This window comes from Gossypium hirsutum, chromosome D01, assembly GCF_007990345.1.
Source record: "Gossypium hirsutum isolate 1008001.06 chromosome D01, Gossypium_hirsutum_v2.1, whole genome shotgun sequence".
Classification (NCBI taxonomy): domain Eukaryota; kingdom Viridiplantae; phylum Streptophyta; class Magnoliopsida; order Malvales; family Malvaceae; genus Gossypium; species Gossypium hirsutum.
Window position 1 is genome coordinate 3,070,897 of NC_053437.1, and position 19,109 is coordinate 3,090,005.

General features: G+C 32.3%; 5 protein-coding genes across 5 annotated transcripts in view; 4 read left to right on the forward strand and 1 right to left on the reverse strand.

The window, feature by feature from the left end:
- The first annotated feature begins 54 nt into the window (after nucleotides 1-54).
- On the forward strand, nucleotides 55-4,431 carry LOC107941318 (uncharacterized). Its single transcript, XM_041087838.1, has 2 exons — nucleotides 55-152; nucleotides 3,789-4,431. The coding sequence occupies exons 1-2, from the start codon at nucleotides 55-57 to the stop codon at nucleotides 4,195-4,197; spliced, it is 507 nt and encodes a 168-aa protein (XP_040943772.1). The 3' UTR covers nucleotides 4,198-4,431.
- A 744-nt stretch (nucleotides 4,432-5,175) lies between these two features.
- Nucleotides 5,176-7,951, reverse strand: LOC121213756 (DNA-directed RNA polymerases II, IV and V subunit 8B). The gene is made up of 4 exons (XM_041086779.1): nucleotides 7,723-7,951; nucleotides 6,774-6,931; nucleotides 5,576-5,667; nucleotides 5,176-5,488 (listed from the first exon to the last, which is right to left on the reverse strand). The coding sequence occupies exons 1-4, from the start codon at nucleotides 7,796-7,798 to the stop codon at nucleotides 5,377-5,379; spliced, it is 438 nt and encodes a 145-aa protein (XP_040942713.1). The 5' UTR covers nucleotides 7,799-7,951; the 3' UTR covers nucleotides 5,176-5,376.
- A 1,400-nt stretch (nucleotides 7,952-9,351) lies between these two features.
- LOC121213755 (serine/arginine-rich splicing factor SR45) overlaps nucleotides 9,352-19,109 on the forward strand; it is a 14,693-nt gene continuing 4,935 nt past the window's right edge. The window contains exon 1 of the mRNA XM_041086778.1: nucleotides 9,352-9,432. The gene's annotated coding sequence lies outside the window, so the exon portion shown is untranslated. The remainder of the gene's footprint in view (nucleotides 9,433-19,109) is intronic.
- LOC107941314 (serine/arginine-rich splicing factor SR45) lies at nucleotides 9,426-13,743 on the forward strand. Its single transcript, XM_041087839.1, has 13 exons — nucleotides 9,426-9,726; nucleotides 9,946-10,006; nucleotides 10,620-10,669; nucleotides 11,306-11,394; nucleotides 11,554-11,600; nucleotides 11,695-11,775; nucleotides 11,865-12,033; nucleotides 12,119-12,332; nucleotides 12,410-12,471; nucleotides 12,724-12,860; nucleotides 13,119-13,184; nucleotides 13,275-13,311; nucleotides 13,571-13,743. The coding sequence occupies exons 1-10, from the start codon at nucleotides 9,473-9,475 to the stop codon at nucleotides 12,774-12,776; spliced, it is 1,080 nt and encodes a 359-aa protein (XP_040943773.1). The 5' UTR covers nucleotides 9,426-9,472; the 3' UTR covers nucleotides 12,777-12,860; nucleotides 13,119-13,184; nucleotides 13,275-13,311; nucleotides 13,571-13,743.
- LOC121214090 (protein NARROW LEAF 1-like) lies at nucleotides 16,357-18,822 on the forward strand. The gene is made up of 7 exons (XM_041087841.1): nucleotides 16,357-16,516; nucleotides 16,558-16,755; nucleotides 16,800-16,855; nucleotides 17,017-17,097; nucleotides 17,222-17,251; nucleotides 17,356-17,567; nucleotides 18,267-18,822. Exons 1-7 carry the CDS (start codon nucleotides 16,357-16,359, stop codon nucleotides 18,820-18,822), a joined length of 1,293 nt encoding a protein of 430 aa, XP_040943775.1.

The window sequence follows — 19,109 nt, forward strand, 5'->3', positions numbered from 1 at the left end:
GCGCGTATGTTATGGCTCTGTGTGTGCTTTGCGCATGCTTATACTCGATTTTTAATGATATTGGAATTCGGAGTTTCTGATTCTGGTTTCCTTTTTTCCAGCAGAACGCAACTTGCAGTGCATCAGGACAAACTCAAACTGTTACTCATGAGGTACCAACGATCACCCAAGCTCCTGTTCATTAGCCTTGATTAACTGTTACAGTAATACTCAAAACCGACCACATTTTTCTCACTAAAAGATATCTGGATGTAGGGCTATCAATTGAGTCATGCCTTCATGAGTGGTACAAAAATACTTGGGACTATTTATATAAATATATTATAAATCATAAAAATAAAAAATAAGAACCCCATAATCTCTTAATTTATTCACAAAAGCATTAAGTTGTAAGGCATGAACTCGTGCAACCTCAGCTTTGCCTCCAATTATATATATATATTGAAATTTTTTATTTATTTTTAATCTTCACCCATTTTCATTCAAACCCTCTTAATTTTTTTAACCTCGGAAATCCAAAAATGAAAAATGTTTTAAACAATGTGACTTTCAAATAAATTCATAAAAAAACACACTTACACACATGTGTACGTCAAATTCATTAATTAATGCTTATTAGGTTAAGTGGTAAGATTTAGAATTCGAATATTGTGGATAGAAAACATAATGTTATCATAACTTTGTCTTTATATTTAAGGATTTAATACTGCTCTACTTTAAATTTAATCGAAACTTACTCTGACTATTAGATATTAGAGTCTCAAACTAAAATAAATTAAGTTAATAATAAAGTTACACTTTGATCACTTAAACTTTAAAAAGTCTATTTTGATCTTTAACAAAATGAATAAAATTATGAACCCCATGTGATAGCCTGATGATTAAGGGTATTCACCGCCCTAAATATGGCCTGAGTTTAAGTTGCGCTAGTCGCGTTTGTTATTTGAGCTTTACCAAATTATTGTAATACACCAAAAAAGTGAAAAAAATTATTACCTAATCCCTTAAATGTTTTTCCAATGTAATCATAAATTTGCATTTTAATTATCCCATAATTTTACAATTCAATTTTTAAAAAAAATTCCTGGAAACTTCTCAATATTCTCATTTTCATGATTTTGTAATTAGTTGTGGTATTGAAAGTTGGTGACAATTAGGTCAAAATGACCCATCAAACATGATTTGCTGTTGCAACCTAATTTTAATTTTTTTTAAATCCTTGACCAACTCTAATAATAATTATTATTATTTATTTATTTGGCAATATTGTAAACATTAATTCTTAAGATAAGGTATATATATCATTTATGCATCCAAAAATAGAAAAAAAAAACAACAATCAACTTCAAAATGGTACCAACCAATACACAATTAACAGTTAGAAACTTTTGAAACCATTTTTTTAATTAGTGGTCATGGATTAAGTTCAGATTGAGCTTAAGCATGATATTAATATGTTTTATACTTGTTCAAGTTTAACCTGAAATATGAATCTAAAATTTTGTTCGAATATGTCCATATTTATAAATAATTAACCTAAGTTCTTTTGAAATCCCTCTACATCATTTTTCGATTTTTTTTTGAAAATATTCTTATTATTTTTAATTTAATATTGTTTTCATTTATTATAATTTAAATATAGGCAACGTGATAATTGTTTAATATTTACATTATGATATTATATATTATTATAGATTCAACTTTTATGCATTATAAATTATATAATATATTATAAACTTAGAAAATAGGTTGGGTCAGACCAGCTTTGGGTTTTAAATATTTGAACTCGAGCTAAACCTCTATCTTAAACGTGTCAATTTTTTTTACTTAAACCCATTTTTAGAGTTGATATTTTTATCCAAACTCTTCCAGATTTCAAACGAATCTTGAAACTTGAACGAGAACATTCGAAACCCAACATGTAAATATGCTTATAGTTCAAAATGCATATTTTATAAACAAAACATAAGAAACATAAGCTTATATATATAAATGATTCTCACATGAACACATCAAGGATATAACTAATGCATGATAATATTACAAATTATTTTTTGGGGTTTATGATACCGAAAAATAGAAAGAAATCAACTTTTATGAGTCAAGTGATAAATAATTTAATGTCTTTTAAGCTCAAATTTTATAGATAGAAAAAACAATACTAAAATAGCTTTATTACTAATTTAAAATTTTGATTTAATTTGATATCAAATTTAATCGAAATCTAATACAAGTACGAGATACCGAACATTAGAGAAAGGGGGTAAAGGGCAAGTGAGAATGGGCTGAGTGACAAAGCTATTCACGTGCAGTCCTTTTCTTAGTGTCACTTATAACCATGATACCACCAAGCACTTAGTCAAGCCCTTCCATCCCTGTGGGACATGCCTTGCATCTTTGTCATTATCTTTCATTTCTAATTATTCATATCTTCTTCTTCATTTTCTAATTTTTATTAGGCATTTAGGGTTTAATTTCTTTAATAAATGTAACAAATACTAAACAAAAATTAGGTTATAAATGATGAGATTAGGGTCTCAAAATTTATGGGATGTCACATTTTAAAAATTAAATTTCGGGTTTTGTAACATTGTTTTGTGATTAAAATGAGAGGTGTATAAGGTTAGGTTGGGTCAGATTCGGGTTACGACTATGTATAATATTAGTATCTTTTATTTTTTGTCCAAGTTTGGTTTGATAAAAAATATAAGCTTTAAGTTTTACCCAAATCCGTTCATATCTGTAAACGATTAACTCAAGTTTGTTTTAAATCCAATCATATTTTTTAATATATAATAATTGTATATATTTTTATTAAAATATTAAGCATGGACAATTTAATATTTTTTTAATATTTACCTTATAGCATTAAATATTATTATATATTTAATTTTACATGATATAATTTACATAACAACAAAAAAATATTACAAAAGTATAAATTAGGTCAAGTTCGGGTTTAAATGTTGGAAACAGACCTAAATTTTTATCTAAGCCCATTTCCTCGAATCTCTTTTTTTTTGTCCAAATTCTCTCATATTTTAGACAAATATTCGGATATGAGCATAGTCTAACTATTATACATGTCTAATCAATATTAATGTATATATATTAAAGGTCAAATTCTGCTATTAGACCCTTTACTTTATGTAAGGTGTGGATTTAGTACTTTTACTTTAATTTGGCCATTTTCAGTCATTGTACTTTTAAATTTTGAAAATTTTAGTCCTAACCAAATGATAACTATTAAATTCATTGGTGAACGTAAACTAAATCTATAACTTCACGCATAATATGGGACTAATGACATAATTTAACCAAATAGATTTAACTGCTACCATATTGGATTAGGACAAAAATTTTAAAATTCGAAAAATATAGAGACTAAAATCAATCAAATTAAAATATAGGTACTAAATATATAACTTACACAAAGTACAGGATCTAATAGCAAGTTTTGAAGTATTTTAAAGCTCCCCATCGTATATTCCCTCAAAAAATTCATGAAAATGATGAGTCCACCGTCTCTTTGAATTCATATAATTAAGATATTTTAGTTGCTAAGGTCGATCCCACTAGTTTTATTTTCTAGCACCGAAATACAAAGACATTGCACCCACCAATGTACCCAAAACCCTTTTAAGTACCCCTTTTATTGTTCAAGTGTAAATCAAGTTTCCTTTTAGCTTCCAAAAAAAAAATCTCTTCATCTTTCCATCAAAATCCCATAAATTTCCTTCCATCCAAACAAGATATTCAACAATGAAGAAGATAAATCTCCTACTTAGGAAATGCAAGAGCTTGTCGAGACAACTAGGAAGGTCATCTTCATATAGTAGCTTAAGATCGAAATCGGCTCGAGAAGATCTTCGCCATTATATATGGGATCATATAAGAAGAAGAACAAGGAGGAACGAAGATGGAGATAATGATGATAATGATGATGGGCACCAATGTTACGAAACGATTTATGTCGGGAGTACGAGGAAACGATACGTGGTTAGTTCGAAGTACCTCAAACATCCATTATTGGATGCTTTAATAGAGAGGTCTAAACAAAAGCATGGAGGGGAAGATCACATATTGGTTAAATGTGAGGTAGTTTTGTTTGATCATCTTTTGTGGATGATTGAGAATTCTGATCCAAATCTCATTTTGGATTCATTGGAGGAATTGACTGACCTTTATGTGTTTTGAATCAATTTACTTATATATACATACATATGTTATTTTATTGAGTATTCAGATGATGATGATGGTGATGATTTAGAGGTTTATTGTGATAATTCAATATTTGTTGATGTCCCTTTTATTAATTAACTCTTAATTGTGTTATCTTTTTTGTTCTGAATTTGGGTACCCAAATTTATTTTCTTTTCATTGGTATTCTTTCTGTATGACAAATAAAAGCTGTAATGAATATACATTTTATTCGATTAAAATTGACTACTATTATTTATTTTCAAAAGAATATTAATCAATGTTGGTCTAGTTTTACTATATCAGTACATATATAAAGTACTTAACATTGAATTATTTTGTTGTTATATACTGGCAAACAAGTTTTAATTTATAAAAATAATGAGCAGACCAAGGGTTTAATTTATATATAACACAACATAATCAATTTGTGTACAATCAACCTTTTGTTGACAAATTTTTCAAAGAATTTTTTAAATAAATAAGAAATAATTTTTTAAATAAATAAGAAATAAATAAACTTTGGTTACATTAGTTAAGTAGTAATAAAATCAATGTCCTTAAATAGAATTACGGATTCAAATTTTATGAATGCGAGAATAAGAGAAAACCGTATGACCAATTAAATCGATTGAACTGAAAATAAATTGAGTTATTAATCTAGAGAATGATATTGAACCAGTTAGAACTACAAAACCAATTGATTTTTTTCAAAATTTCTATTACTTTTTTAATTGAACTGATTAAGCTAATAATCTAATCGATTGATTTGACCAATTCAACCACTAATCCGATAGAGAAAGAGAAAATGTATTAGAAGAGTTCATAAAACTACCCAATAAGAGATTTCAGAAAGAACAAAAAAAGAAGTTAGAGTAAAAATTTGGTCAAATAAATTATCAGGCCTTCAAAATGAAGGACCAATATATAGAAGAGCAATAAATGGAAGATTAAAGAATGAAGGGGAAACCATAATCAAGACCAAACAACATGCATTGCATAGGTTTGTTCTCACATAACATACAAATCAACAGTTATATCCAACTCAAGCATAGTCTGCTCGGAAATTCGATGTCAAAAAGTCCCCCTTTTATACCGCTACCACTATAGACCTGCCTAGAAGCTCACATAATTTTAGCTGACTTAAACGGAGAAACACTCGATATAAAGAAAGTTTCACAGCTTCCTTATGAGAAGAAATAGCCTCTGGTCAAGTTCAAAGTGGGAAACATGAGAAGCTTCTCCTCTCAATAGCATTAAAAGCCCACCATATGATACATAGATCTCCCTGAAAGTAACACACACCTTTAATTTTAAGATCAAGCAGCTACAATGATAGAATAAACAAAGATATACTAGTGGTTAGCAAACATACGCTTTAAGTCCTTTCCCTGAAGAATCATCGGATATCTTGTATAACTTCCCATGCATGACATACTCATACTTATCTGCAAGAGACTTCCTCCCCTGGAATACATGTTGAAATTTTTTAGGCATACGGCAACAAAGTAATGGATGTGTTTAAGATATAGGCACCTTTTCATACATAATAACCATATAGACTTGTTTAAATAAAGTTGGCCAGCCGCTCCATAATAAAAAATGATAACAGATTATCTCTTTCTCTTTGTTTAACTCTCTTACTGAACAGTTACATTGAGATAATAAATAATAGAAAACAAGACCAGCCGTTTGTGTTTGTGCATGTTAAGAGGACAAGGTATATAGATAAGTTCTCCGATAAATGATGTATCTTGGGCAAAAGAGTGCAAACAAAGGAAACTGGTCTTTGTATTGCTTATCGAGGAAGACCAACAAGAAACTACACATGAGGACAGAAAATTTAAATTATTAATGGCACATTGTTCTGTATAGCAGACTCTACTAATAAAGCTCAATTTGTTATTGTTATCATATGGCACATTAAAGACAATGTGTAGTATTCATGGAAAATAAGTAGAATTTTGGAGCACTATTTTAGCTGACTTGGTAGCTAACCGATCAAACCTATAATTATTTCATTGTTAGAATTAGAACCCTATGAACATCTTAGTTATTGAGACCAAACTTCAAGGGAAAATTGTTTATTTACCCCCACAAACTATAACATATGCTACAAACACATTCCATATGCAACAGTAGTAATCGGTTTAATGTAGCCACTTAGTCCTCTTAAGACCCTAAGGAAACATAAACACTTTTTTTTTTCCCTCTCCAGCACACCCTCCAAAGCCCCAAACACCGAACACACACATAAATGGCAATGTCAACCACAATTTATGCACATTTTTCTAGCTTAGTTCAACTTTGATAATATCATATGAGAAGGCCAAACTATATTAAACTTTATGAATAGCTTTAGTGACTGACAAACTATATTAAACAATTAGGACTTAAATCATTGATTAGAACCAAATTGAAACTGAATATACAAACAGTTAATGATCAAACTCAAGCTCGGGAGATCAGAGTCAAGGTTATCTGAATAGTTTCATTTCCAATAAGAATATCTTTTGCTGCAGAAAAAGAAATAGCCAAGAGCATTAACCATTAAAACATGATAGTAAGATTACCGGATTGAAATAGCCAGTATCAGGCGTCCCATCCAAATTCAACGTGTGAGCTAACGCCATTGTGAATTTATCACCAACATGCATAGGATATATCTCTGTATTTACATCGAGGTGCATGAACATATCACAGTTCTGGCTCCGTGCTTCAATGCGGGTAACTGCATCAATGTATAAACAAATGTAAATTGAATGCAAATTAGGGGTGTAAATCAGACACTAATGCTCGCAAGCTACACAAGTTCGACTCAAAAAAAATTCAAACTCGATTCAGCAATTATCGAGTCAACCTCAAACTTGAGCAGCTTGAGCCATTGGTCAAGCTGAATTCGAGCTTAGTACTTGACTCGAATGGCTTATGAGCCTTATTGAGCTTTTCATATTTTTACATTATTAAATTATGTTACTACCCTTAATATATTATTAACCTTAAGCTTAATTATTGAATTGAACTTGAGTACAAAAATTTGTAAACTAGCATAATCAAGCTCAAGTAGCTTGATTATATCTCAAGCCGAACTCGAGCTTAAAAATAGATGTTTAATTGAGCTCAAGTTGAGTATCGAGCTCCGAATTCCAAGTCGAGTTCAAGCTTGCTGTAAAAATTAGGTGGAAAAAAACCCATTAAAACTGCTTTATATCTACCATTTAAGTAAATATTAAACAAAATATGCACTTCTAACCCTACATAGTTTAGAGTATTACCTCAAAAAAGTTAATCAAAATAACAAAAAACAACACCAATAATACTAATAATTGGGAACAAAATCCAGGGTTTCTCAATGAGCATGGAGTACTAGAAAATCATCCAAATCCATAACATATACATAAAATTGCAAAATATTACAGAACAATGAAATAAACACAGTGAAATAAGAATACCCAAAGTAAGTAATTAGAGAAAGAATCGCAAAAATAACTTAAAAAAAGAAGAGGAGATTAAAGATTTGACCTTTATCAAACTTTTTACCATCTGGGTCAAGCTTATCAACAACAAAAATATCCTCAAAAAGTATTAAGTTTGACATCGTCTGCAAAATTTTAAACACTCGAAACAGAGAAAAACTATCTGAACAAGAGTCAACAGATACAAAAGAGAGTGGCTTTGTAGCTTTTATATAAAAGAAGGGAACCCCAAAACCTAGGGTAAATTCAGGCTCGGTCTGAAAGCAAATTAGAATCTTTTTTTTTTTAGGTAATTTGATTATTATTTGAATAATATTTAAGGGTAAATTACGCCATTAGTTATTAAACTATGAGTAAATTTTAGTTTTAGTCATTTAACTAAAAAAGTTACAATTAGGTCATTGAAATATTTAAAAATTTTATTTAAGTAACTGAGCTATTCAAAAAATTTATTTGAATCACTGGGTTATTAAGTTTTTTTTAAGTTCCATGAGTGAGCTCCAAGCGACGATCTGACAATTGATATGATGGATTAGTATCTATCGATGAATAGAAAAATATATCTTAGATCAAAATTGATATGACGTTCAGTGTCGGAGATTAAAGAAAAAAGTAGTTTCAATTTTGGTGAAAGAAGTTTGATGGTAAATCGCAGACTGTGAATCAATATGAGTTGAAAGAGAATGAGAAAGAGAAAGATGATAAGAGAAAGAGATAGAGATCCTTGTGTATTAGTAGCATCTGGAGAAGAAATTGAATGAATTTTCACCATTGAAATTAGCAAGTGCTGTTCGAAAAAGAACTAATATTAGTTTAAACATATCAAAGATTCTTTTAGCCACACATGGAGCAAGGATTAGTTCCTAAAAAGATGTTCACAAATGAAATTAATTTGTTTTAGGGTCTGTTTGATTGCCAGTAAAATATTTTTCGAAAAATGATTTCGGGAAAATGTTTTACTTTTCTGTAAAATGATTTACTGGAAAATATTTTCTGATGTTTGATTGAATCTGTTTGATTGAATCTGTGTAAAATATTTTCTGCTGTTTGGCAGATTTCTTAGAAATATTTTTCGAAAAAATTGTTTTTACATATATTGATATATATTAATAAATTTTTATATTTTAAATTATTTTTACATATATTGCAATAATTTATTTATAATAATACTCAATTATTAAGCCACAATATTAATCGTTATAAATTAAAAAAATTAATATCAAATAAATTATTTGTAATTGTGTTAAAAAATAAGTATTGAATAATTAAAAAAACAAGTTACTGGAAAATTGATAAATAGAAGCAATTTTCTATCGGAAATGAAGGAAGGAATGAAGGAGGCGATAGAGAAGAGAGCACGGAAAATGTCTTACGGAAATTGAAAGGGTAAGACATTTTCCCTAAAATGTAACTCATTTTCCTTTGTTTTGGAGTTTATTTTCCAAATGGAAAATGTTTTCCGCCAATCAAACACTGAAAAATTAGAAATGATTTTCCGAAAAATTAATTCCTTCAATTAAACAGACCCTTATTTTAAATTTGTAGATATAACATATATAATATTATTATTAATTTCAAATTATATATTTAATTTTAACGAAAGTACGAATACAACATGGAAAAAAAATGAAATAAGATCAAAGTGGCTTGTAAGGGAAATAAATAAAATAAAAGCGGTAGCCTATCTTTACCAGATAAATTGAGTCCTCTGCCGCAAAATACCATCTCAACTACGACCCCCTAGGGTTTATCTAGGGTTTCCTATTTTCTACCGTTCCTCTCTTTGTATTCCACCAATGGCGAAGCCGACGAGAGGCCGCCGTTCTCCTTCTGTCTCCGGCTCCGGTTCCTCTTCCCGTTCTCGTTCACGGTCTAGGTCTCGCTCCCGCTCTTATTCCGGTTCAGACTCCAAGTCCAGTTCTCGCTCTCGCTCAGTGTCCCGCTCCAGATCTGCTTCCCCGTCTAGCTCTCGTTCTCGCTCCAGATCTTTATCCTCTTCTCCTTCTCGTAGCGGTAGCTCTCGAAGTCGCAGTCCTCCTCAGCGTCGAAGGTTACTTTCTTTTTCGCTCGTTAGATTAAAGATGCTTTTTGTATTCTCCTTAAGGATTGATAACTTTGAAGATTTGAAAATTTCGATGAAAGAAATGAGGGAATTTAATTCTATTTTGATTAGATGTTCTCTGGTTGCTGCTTTTGCTATGTAAAAGAAATAATAAATCTGGATATTGTAGGAAATGATTTTACTTTTTACATGGAACAATTATGTTAGGATTAGTGTTCTAATCGATTTTCTTGTTTCTTTGCAAATGCTTAGGGAGCAAAAGCAAGTGGTAAAAAAAGTAGTGAAGTAACAACCAGAGGGAGCGGTATTTGGAATATTAGGGATATCATTTTCCCTTCCTCTGTAGATGGTACTGAAAGTTAGTAAATTATATTCTTGCTAATAGAAAAAAACCAACAATCTACCTACAGCATTCTTTATGGTTGCTAATGGCCAAAATGAATTATCTACGTCATGATAAGAACTTGGAAACTTGGCTCATGGTGTTCTAGTTCACCTACTCGCTTTATGCAGTAATTTAACTTTATTGAGTTATGGTTGCTTGGAGTAGTTGGAAGGGTGAATTCTGACATATCTTTGTTTGCTGATTGGGTTGGAATCCAATATATGTATACAAGAGTCAATGAAAGTTATGAATTATGAGTCCTGATGGAGGAGTGCAGTCCATTTAATTAACTTGGATTGCGGGACTCAATTCAACTGTCTTATGGGAATGCCATCCTATTTATTGACATTGCTACATTGGTGTCTCAAGTTTAGATACTATTAGCTGCCCTCCTACTTTTTATTTCCCTCTTGCATGCAGTTGATATCCTTTTGAAATTTTAATTTGTGTATCTGAGTTTCTTTTCTTTTGTTGACAGTGCGACTGATGCATCTAGGCGAGGTCGTTCCCTCCTCCGCAATCTAAAAAATCATCTCCTGCTCCGAGGTAAAGACATTTTAGTTAAGATTTACCGTATTGTCAGTTTAGATTTCTGCAGAGGCATTATGTTTTTCTATGTATCGTATATGAGCTATGTTAGTTCAGATTACCAGTATTGTCAATCTAAAGTTCTGCGGAGTCTTATGTGTTCTGTATGGATTGCATGTTTCAATATTATACCAATCAGGAATGAATTTTAAAGGTAATGCATGATTTAGAAAACGAAATAGTTGTTGAACAAGAAGAAAAAAGAAACTTGGTTTAATTTGTTTGAAGTTAGTGGATCTGGGCTTCTAGTGATAGAGAAAACCAATAAATCTTTTAAAAAGCAGTTTTTTAGTTTAATTCTTTTTCTCACAGGATAACTGTCTTTATTGTTGTTTCTTAATTCTTATGAAACAAAGGATGTTTTTTCCTTCCTATAGTTCTGAGTATGGGGAATTTTTTTATTACTTCCTGTTTTCTTCATGAGAAAATGAGAAACTTTGACTTGGTTGCTTGTATTATATGAAATTTGTGTAAACATGCATTATGCTTGATAATACGGGAGGAGTTTAACTGTATGCTAATGTTTCCATATTATGAAAATAAAAGATTGAAGTTTGTGCGCTAGTACTTATTTGTTCTTGACATTGATTTCAGGAAGACTTCTCCCATCCGTGAGTCTCTGGTTCTTTACGTCGACTCACTGAGCAGGAATGTTAATGAAGGTCATCTAAGAGAAATATTCGGTATGTGCTTTACCTTTTAACCTTTTGAGAAGCATAGATGCTTGACTGAGAATAATTATTTCTTGTATTGGATGATTTTTTGTTTCTTAGTTTTTTAAACATTAGATGCTTCACTAGTTCAATGCTGAACATAATTGTCCTCATCTTTCCACTCTGTAGGTAATTTCGGTGAAGTTGTAAATGTGGATCTTGCAATGGACCGTGCTGTAAGTTCATACAAGTTATATCTTGGTGTTTATCATCATCATCATCATCATCGTCATCATTATATTATTACTAAGACATTTTTTGTGTTAACAGCTTAATCTTCCAAGAGGATTTGGATATGTTGAATTCAAGACAAGAGCAGATGCTGAAAAAGCTCTACTTTACATGGATGGTGTAGGTTTTGCTAAGATGTGAAAGTAAAACTATTAGTAGTATTTAGATTAGCATTTGTGAGAATGATGTTAACTGTTGGTTCAATGCAGGCCCAGATTGATGGCAATGTAGTAAGAGCGAAATTCACACTTCCTCCACGACCAAAAGCTTCTCCGCCACCAAAGCCAATTCCTTCTGCTACTACTAAAAGAGATGCTCCCAAATCTGATAATGTCAATGCTGATACCGAGAAGGATGGGCCAAAACGACCACGGGAACGTATGTTTAATTTAGTAAAATTTTATGTTTTTTTAATTTGTATGTTTAGTTGTTTACAATTCAACTTGTTATCTGATGGATACAGCTTCTCCTCAACGGAAGCCCCCACCTTCACCACGAAGGAGATCTCCTGTGGGCCGAAGAGGTGGATCTCCTAGACGACCACCAGAGTCTCCTCGTCGGCGACCTGATTCTCCGGTTCGTCGTCGTGGTGAAACACCTCCTAGGCGCCGACCTGCCTCTCCTGCTAGAGGTCGTTCTCCATTGTCTCCTCCGAGGCGACTTCGATCTCCAGCAAGGTCTGTTAGTCCTAATAGGTAATAGCTTGTGTAAATGAACTGGTTTTGAAAGATTTTGACCCATTTAATCTTCTCAGGACCTCTCCGCGTAGGATCGTGGCAGTCCAATCCGAAGGCGTTCTCCACCCCCAAGGCGCCGGTACGCATGTGTTTTATCTATTTCCATAATGCTTAATTTTATTGCCCTAAGGTATTAGTGAGTCGACACAACTTGTGAATAAATGAATAAATTCACAACATCTTACTGAACCAGAGAAATCAAGAGGCTATAATTGCTAGGCAAACCCAGTTTGGCTGTTTTAACAAAACTTTGGCGTTGATCATTGCCAGTAAAGTGAGAATAGTCAAGACAAAGTAGTCAACTATAATTGCTTACTATTAGTTTATACAGTTCACCTCCCAGACGACCTCGTAGCCCTCCAAGAAGGTCCCCTTCAATCGTAGACGTAGCCTTCTCCAATTCGTAGGCGAGCCGTCTCCAATTCGCAGACCTCTTCGTTCTCGTTCAAGGTCAATCTCACCACCAAGGTAGGGCATTGCTCTAAACAATCCTTCTTTCTTTTTCATCACAACACTATTTATCCTGCAATATGCCAATTTTTTTTCAAGAATAGTGATAAAATGGAATACATTATTATATTTAATTATATGGGCTGGAATTAATTTGATTAACTGCATTGAATGAGTTAATTTGAGCTTGTGCTGGTCCTCTTATCAATTGTCTACTGTTGTTTGTAATCATGTGTTCACCTCATATCTTACTTCGGTATTTTATCTTCAAAACAGAGGCAGAGGACCTGCGGCACGCGTGGGAGGTCATCATCCTATTCCCGATCACCCAGTCCCCGAAAGGTTTTGCATTTTCTTTACTTTTGGTTTTGAGGGGAGTAACATATTTACTAGTTATTTAACATCTGACTTTTTCTTTTTCAATTATTACAGGCAGGACGAAGGGTTCAAGGAGTCGCAGTCCTAGGAGGTAATTTCAACCTTTTTCCCCCCAATCTTTTGAAATTATTATTTCATCGCAAGATGGTTTCTTTTTTCTTCATTTATTTGTTATTAGTTCGTTAATGATAGATGGATGCTGTGTGTTCACGGAGACTAAGCTGCTCTTGCACGAGAACTATCTTCTCTTGTGCACGTGCTTATTCTCTAAAACTTTGCCTATGGCCCAAGTTGCTCTTGTTGTGGTTTCCAATTTATAATATGAAGGGATGCTTTTTTTCATGTGGCAGGCCATTGAGAGGAAGAAGAAGCAGCAGCAGTAGTTCGCCTCCTCGGAGGCCGTAGATTCCCTCAGCTGATTCTCTATTTGTTGGTGAATGATGTAATAGGGGAGTCATTATCGAGTTGCTTCAGAATAATACTTACACATTGCATCTGTGATAATACTTTAACTGCCTTTTAACAAAGTCTTGATGATGAGTTTGTGATATTGATAGTGAGTACATTATGTATGAAAAGTTTGTTTCCGTAAACCTTAGTTACTCATAAATCTCTTTAACACTTGGCCTTTATTTTTAGGGTTAATATATATTATGCCCTTGAATTTTTTATCTGGTTCTCGATTTGTAATTCGTCAATCAGGTTGGCATTTTCGTTCACATTTTCATTCCAGTGACGAAATATAGTTTAGGTACCAATTAGGTCATTAGATACAATGGAATAAGTTTGGAGGTAAAATATATATTAACTCTTATTTTTATTTTCACCATGAATTTAGTCCTCTTCCAAAAATTAAGGAAATTTGAGCAGTTAGTTTATTTGGGCTTAGGGTTAAACATTATTGTTAAATTGCTGATCTATAATTAAATGTTTGTAGTTATTAAGTATGAGAAATAGTAAGATATTAATTGTTTGTAGTTTCGTAAAGTAGGAGTATAGCTAGGTTTTTGACAAAATTAAAGTTGAGGATTAGCACTAATTTTATAGAGGAAAATGATAGAGAAGGATTGAATGAGCTGTAATAGATTTTTATTATCTTTTTGTCCTTTGTTAGAAGGGTAAAAGGGTAACCGTAGAAATAATTCTTTTTGTCCTTTGTTAAAAGGGAAGAAAGGGCTAACCATGGTTTGAATCTTGACCTTGGTGTCTATTGATATTTAACCTTACTTGAATCTTTTCTTAGGTATCAACTAGGTGAAGCTAAAATTTGGTGGGAGCGATAAGTGAATGTTTTAACGATAATAAGTATAATTTTATTATGTTAATAGTTTATATCTTTATATTTTTAAAGATTAAATCAAATTTTTATTATTTTGAGGGGTTAAATTTATATTTATTATTTTTAAGGAGTTTACATAGAAAATTTATATTTCGGAGTCTCCTTGCCCACCCCTTGGATTTGTCATTGGTGTTATCATAAATTTATAATTAATTACTTTTTACTGTTAAAAACACTTAGTGTTTAATATTACAGGTAAATTATTTTTAAAAAGATAAAATAGTTATTTTTAAATAAAATGTTTACATTAAAAAAATAAATTATTTCATCAATTTAAATTTAAAAAAATATAAGAAATAATTTTATAATTATTATAATATTTTAATATATGAAATATGAATTTTTTATGTTTATAAGTAATTAATACCAAAATTATTTTTTAAATTTTAATTTGAATAAAAATAATTATATTTTAAATTTAAGATCACATATAAATCATAATTGTTATAAATTTAAATATACAAAATTACTATATAAATATTACAAATTTTGATGATAAACATGATTTTGATCATGAAAATGATTTTCCAATTTTTATTTTTTTTTATAAATTATAGGTTTTGCATTGAGGTTAAAGGAGTATTTCAAGATATGTTTTTGCCGTAAAAAATGATGTATTTGACATATTTATTAGGTTGAAAAGTATTTTTAAAAACAATAAATTCGAGACGAAATTTAGGATTGAACTAACATTAATATATCAAAGCTCAAACAATAACGAGGCTAGCTCTAAGCAGGCCCCATAGCATTAAAACTCATTTTATGAATAAATATAACAAAAAAAAAAGTGCTTTATTTTTTCCTTGTTTAACCGAGGGAAATTCCATCTGCCTTTCCCACTCTATTTGCTCACAGTCACAGTTTCAGCTGTAAGAACAAGAAGGAAGGCGCTTCGCTCAACCAAAGGCAAGTTCTTTTTCTCCTTCATAAGTCAATTTCTTCAGTTTTGTTTATTTATTAAGGTTTTTGGTTTTTTGGTTTTTGGTTTTTGGTATTAGTGTTTTTGTTTATTTTATTTTGTGAATTGAGAATTTCTTTTTTTAAAAATCAAAATTAAAAGCAACTTCACTTTTTTTTTTTGGCTGTGTTCTTAGAAAGAATGGAAATTTTGATGGTTTGTAAATTCATTGTATATTATTCTCCATTAGTAATAGAACTAGTGTGTAAACACTTTGATCATGATGAAGAACTCTTAATTTTTATATTTTTTTCTTTCTACACAAAAAGTAAATAAATTATTTTTATTTGACTAGAAGTCCCAATGAAAAGTTATTCAAATTATAAGCAAATAATTTAATATGAAAAAATTTCAAAATTATGACTCAAAAAATTATTCAAAAAGTTAAGTGACCTAAATTATATTTTTCTTTAGAAAAAAAAATCAAAATAAAAATTTCCATTTTTCAACCATACAATGGTGGCAATATCTAGTTTCATTTTAATAGTTGAATGAAGAAATTTAACGTGTCCTAGACAAGAATATGATTTATATTAAACATATCATGTTGATGTTGTGTTTATTGAACTGTTTTATATATTTAAGAATACGGCGCTTATCCATATTTTCATGTTATATCTAAAATTAACAAGGCTGAATTGAAGTGAAAAAAAATTCCCGTCTACATTTGGCGTTTCATGTTATTATTCTTTCAGGGTTTGAATCAGAAAGAAAGGGTAATCTTTTATTTGTAAATCATAGTCTAACTGCTGCTTAGATGCTTGTGTATATTGAGTCATTGTCACTTTATTATGGTTTCCAGGTGTTTCACCTGCATATCTGTTTAGCCAGTCACAACGATGGCACCGATCAGACTTAATATGAGGGGTCGTTGCTCCGGTTCACACCATCAGAGGAATCGGCCTTTGGATTTTGAAAGACCCTGCTGCTGTCATCCTCATCTTCCTTCATTTAGGTTCACCGACACTTCAGCCTTTTGCTTCGGCTGGACAGCCACAAGTGATAACAATGCTCCTTACTTTTCATGGGCCGACATCCAGGCAGGTTAAACGATGCTGCTGAAGAGAGGGCAAACTATTTTGCTAATCTACAGAAAGGAGTTCTGCCTGAGACTCTTGGTGGGTTGCCAAAAGGGCAACAGCAACAACATTGCCTCGAGCTAATGACCATAAGAGCATTTCATAGCAAGATTTTGAATGCTCAGTCTGGGACACGATTGGTTTTCCGTATTAAAAAGGGTGTGCTGACTGGACATACCAGCTATCCTTGTTTTCGTCTCCAGGAAAGTTGACAAGCAATGGCTTCAGTCCCATCCAATGTTTACCTACAGCCTTAGAGGTTATTCAATTTTGACTTCCTATCCTTCCCCGTTTCCTCTGTTACTTAATATTCTTTTTCCTTTTCCTTTCTTATACACTGTGGTTTTATCTTGTTTCAACCCCTTTTAGTTGGAATCTGGTTCAATATGTTGATAAATAAGTGTTAAATATTTTAATCAGGGACCAGGAGGATGGTGGTGTGATGTGGAGTTGTGGAGTTCTCATATTTCGGTGCGCCTGAGCCAGACCCAAGGAGCAGCTGTACACAGAGATTGTGGATGATTTGCGTGGGGTATCCGCATATTGGCTCAGGTTCTCAGGTATTTCAAGTGCCTTGCACTGTTTTTTCCGATGTATGGTATTGGTAATTTTCTTTGGTGTACAGATGTTTGAGAACTCTGATCATCCAACGAAGGTAAACTTTATTATACAATGAATCCAGTCCCTATATTTTGGTTCCAATTAGTGCAGATGATCCTTGACTACATTATATTACCCATTTCCTATTTTTTCCCTCAGGTAGCTATCAGGACTATGGGACTTTGGTTATTGGAAAAGTCAACTGGCAGCCGACAAGTTGGTTTTATCGTATGTTTCAGTTACTTGGACTACCCAATTCAAAATGTCATTCCTTGCCTCCAACACTTGTCCTGTGTATATCTTGGCATGGAGAGAGCTACTCATTCATCACAGATGATCTTGGTATGGCATTTTTGCCGGAACGAACCCAGGTAAGATTTTTATTAATCAAGTTGCACTAATTCTTTTTGTTTCATTTTAAGTTATGCTCCACATGAACAACCACTTAATATTTGAAGTTATCCTAATTGAAGCTTTTTGAAGATGTCATTCTATCTTTAGAAACTATCATTACAGTGGTCATTAAAATCTTCGTGCCAATGTTTGGTTATTGTTAACGTTAACTTTGTGGGGCGGATATGTTTTGTGCTTGCTTCCTTCTTCATGTTTCTTTAATTTTGCGCTTGAAACGGGATTTTTTTACCTTGCTTTTATTTTAACTTCCATGACCTATTTGTCTTGATCTTTTTAGTTATGTATCTTGTCAATGCCTTTGCACTATTTGGAATATGATACGTAGTTATGGCTCTATTGAAATTGGACCTCATTGGGATTCTTTTTTGTTTATGTCATTGGACTAGTTGATTAAATGAGGAGCTCCCACTTTTTACTTGGATGGTGTATTTGCCGGTTGATACATCATTTGCTCCTGTTCTCTGGAGACATCATGGTTAAGTCTCGAAACACCAACATGTAGGTCTCAAGTGCAAACTAGGGGGTGGGGTGGGATATCACATTGGGTTCTGGTTTTTATTGCAAGTTGTTCCTTATCCTCTTTCATGTTTGCCATTAGATCTACTAAGCAGGTTTTCCTAGTGTCCGTCATTGTTCACATCTTGATTGATTTTCAGTCATGTTCCTAACAATTCCGTTTACTTGCAGAAACATTTGTCAGAGCAGATGGCATTTATCCCTTTTGCTGATGATTTTGACATGTCCACTGTTACTACATCCGTTAAAGGTGTTGGTGAGATTGGTGATGTCAAGGTTATTGATTTGCAGTTTTCAATCGGTAGCCTTATTGGTAAGCACGTTATGAAGGTTGGAAGGAGTTCTGGCTTAACATCGGGAACTGTATTAGCTTATGCCCTTGAATATAATGATGAGAAAGGCATATGCTTCTTAACTGATTTTCTTGTCGTTGGCGAGAATCAGCAAAGTTTCGACCTTGAAGGTGATAGTGGAAGCCTCATCATAATGAAGGGTGAAAACGGGGAGAAGCCAAGGCCAATAGGAATTATATGGGGTGGAACTGCTAACCGGGGCCGACTTAAGCTAAAAGTTGGACAGCCACCCGAAAATTGGACCAGTGGGGTTGATCTCGGGCGACTGCTCAACCTCCTCGAGCTTGATATCATCATAACGGAGGAAGGGCTTAAAGGTTTGTACCTTTCGAAACACTTTTAGCATTTTATCAATTCTGAGAAGATGCCTTGATGTGTAGAATGATTTGAACTGTCTCTTTGATGCCATGACTGAATTTTTTAACCTTAACCGTGTTATTGTTGTGCTGATCATAAAGATGACTAAAGGCCTTTAGCTTGAATGCATATTCTCTTCGTTTCTGAGTGAGTAATCTTAGTTTAAGTGTGTCTGTCGTATTTCCTCTTTAATTTAAGAGTTCTCTTTCGCAAGATAGACCAAGAGAGACGAACCGTGTGATGGACGAATATCCGAATATAATGCTGGAAATT